General features: G+C 48.0%; 1 protein-coding gene across 1 annotated transcript; it reads left to right on the forward strand.

Moving 5' to 3' along the window:
• The first annotated feature begins 316 nt into the window (after positions 1 to 316).
• Positions 317 to 2,576, forward strand: LOC120952764 (uncharacterized). The gene is made up of 3 exons (XM_040372253.2): positions 317 to 333; positions 1,434 to 1,524; positions 1,605 to 2,576. The coding sequence occupies exons 1-3, from the start codon at positions 317 to 319 to the stop codon at positions 2,034 to 2,036; spliced, it is 540 nt and encodes a 179-aa protein (XP_040228187.1). The 3' UTR covers positions 2,037 to 2,576.
• Positions 2,577 to 2,916: the final 340 nt, after the last annotated feature.

Consider the following 2,916-nt stretch of genomic DNA (forward strand, 5'->3'; position numbering starts at 1 on the left):
ACCGTTTGATGGCTTCGGGCCACGAAATAAAAGAAGAAACAAACAAGCAGGCGCGAGCCAGACCGGCAGACAATCAATGTTTTCAAATAATCAACACACCTGCCGGCCTGTCTGAGGCCACAGGCTCGGTGTTGATGTGGCTCTACCCCAGGGACAAGCTGCCAAATAGCTGTCGAACGACCATCAAACGAATGCTGACAGGCTGCTCTACGCGTCTACGCAGAGGTTTGTACTTTGGTTTGCTTTACCGTTCTGGAGCAGATCCCAGCATTCCCGGATCCGTCGATTGTCGCTGTCTTGTGTGGAGGGGGTGAAGATGCACCGTACCGCTCGGTAAGCTGCGCTGTAACCATTGGAAGGCAAAAGTGCCGTCGACGGGTAAAACATCACCCAAATTTGCATACTAATCGTCGCCGTAATTAGATGACGAAATGTTAATGAACCCCGCGGGATCCGAATTCCTCCGGTGCTTGCCACCGCACCTCCTCCCGCACCTCCTTCACGCAACGCCAGGAGGAGGAGTGGAGAAAAAGCGGTCAAACCCGTACCGCGCGCGCTTGCGTTATCGGTTGTTACCGGCGATAACTGCCGTTGTTGTCTGTTGTTTTATTGGGATTTCGATGATCATCGAAAATATTTCGATCGGCTTCGGTCTGGCCCGGCCCCGACTTTAGTGCGTTCCGTTCTGGACCGTCCTGCAACTTGGGCAACGGGGCTGTATTTTATTTCGATATAATTACGCAAAATCGACCAGAAATGCATGTTTTCGGTCGTGCTTGAATGCTGCAAGTTATCGTTATCGTTTGTTCGCCAGGTCTTTAGCGGGCGGAACGGGGTACCGGGTCCTTTGCTGCGACGCAAAGGGGAAGCAGCTATTTGTTTTATTTGTGGAATAATTTAACCCCAAACCGAAGAAGCCAAAGCTGCACCAAAACTGTCCCGGCCATTAGATTCGTTAGTTTAGGATTGGGGCCAGCGCGTCTCACAAGGGGGAAGCAATCGTGGCATTAAGCAGCTCGCGATGCAGCCGGGAATGATTGCCGTATTGTGGTTGATTAAATTTACGATGCACTTTGTTTGTTTTAGTGGCGGAAAATGGCAGCGAACTTTATGGGACATTGGAATATTGGGTAGTTTTTTGGTAAATGAACGGCGCAACGGTAAAGGTGCTAATAAGCTCAGCTCGTTCTGATGGCTGCAAGAGTAACGATTCCGTTTCTGCTGCATTCAGAGCACTTGTTAGCATGGTTGGTTGTTTTTCATCACATTCCAGTGCACGTGTTTAAGAAGATGTTGTGTTTTGTTCATTATTATTCATAGTGCCTTATTCGAATGGGTTTGAGCACTTTGTGACGTTTGTGAAGCGTTTTATTTGTTCAGTTGTTTTGTTGGTGTTCTATAAAATACATTTAAACCGGCTAGCAATGATTCAGTCTATTTGAAGCATTGAAGCAGACAACAACAAGAGGTGAAATGTTCCGTCGCAAATTGACACCTACAGTGGTCGTGGTTCTATTGTGCCTGGTACGAATTAGGACTAAGTTGAAGATAATTTTCTTATTCCAACAATTGCAGTCTAATATTAGCGATTATCTCTCCGTTAGACATTTGTTGCAGATGCACTAACCATTCAGGAGCTGCGGGCCCAAATAGCCCAACAGCGCATTCAACAACGTTACGGCGTAACAGTGGCGACCACTAGCGCAGCAACTACGACCGCAGCAACTACTAGCGCAGCAACTACTAGTGAGGCTACTACTACTGCTGCTGCATCTACGACACAAGCTTCCGACAGCGACAACACAACGACGACTGCCGAAGCAACGACTACCACCGAGGCCCAAACGACTTCCAGCTCGGACAACTCGACGACGACGGAAGCAGCGGCTACCACTACCGCGGCATCCGAAACCACTGCTGACTCTTCAAGCACCGGCACGACGAGCGTTGAGGCCGGACTACGAGCCCAATACCGTGATCAAGTACGGCAGCAAGCGATCGAACGTGCCTTAGCCAGGGCTGCCGCGTTTGGTTAAGCGCTTTCGGCAGACCAAAAACTGAATTAAAAACGTAACATTTAAAGCCTCCCCTAAAAATACAGAAGCTCATAACCGAAACCGAAAGTACGTAATCTAATCTAAATAAAACTCAGCAGGAATTCTTGCGGACGCGGCGGAACCGGTGCAGACGCACGGTCGTAATCGTTCAGCACGGACGGTGAAAATGTGAAATCGAAATACCGACCGGAAAGGACACTTGCTGAACAGGGTAGCCACGGTCGAGATTGGTTTTGCCGCAATCTCAGAACATACAGAATTGGTTGCAATCCCTCCTCTTCCTCCTTCTTTCACCCACCGACTTCTCGCAAATCGGAATCCGCAAATCCCGAGCAGCTGAAAAGTGCCCTCGTCCCCGGAGCGTGCTACATTCGTGGCTCTGCCCCGAAAGCAAGATGATAGCCCGCAATAAAACACGATGAAGTGAATTTTAATGAATATTATTTATGTACGCTGTTTTTATTTATACACATTTTAAACACAGAAATCAACATCGTATATGCAAATAATAAATAATCATAAAACTGAGTAACGAAAATTGTTCCCCCCCCGTTTTCAGCAGCAGCCCGCAATGAGCCCCCACACCCCTCTCGCACAATGTTAGCGGGGGTTTTATACGTTTTGCGTTTTAAAAGCATTTCCTCTTTACTCGGGTTTGTGCCTTCGCATCGGGGTTGGTTTGCTCCGAACGGACGAAAAGCTCATTTTTAGCATTTAGCAGTGCCGGCGGGTCGTGTGGAAAGAGTAAGGGTTTAATCTCTTCCATCCCTTTTTTACCTTTTTTTGTGCGTTTTTTGTCCGATGCGTAACATTCGGGTTTCGCGTTCGAGAATGGGAAGACTGTTTCTGTTGCTGTATA

This window comes from Anopheles coluzzii, chromosome 2 (assembly GCF_943734685.1).
Source record: "Anopheles coluzzii chromosome 2, AcolN3, whole genome shotgun sequence".
NCBI lineage: Eukaryota > Metazoa > Arthropoda > Insecta > Diptera > Culicidae > Anopheles > Anopheles coluzzii.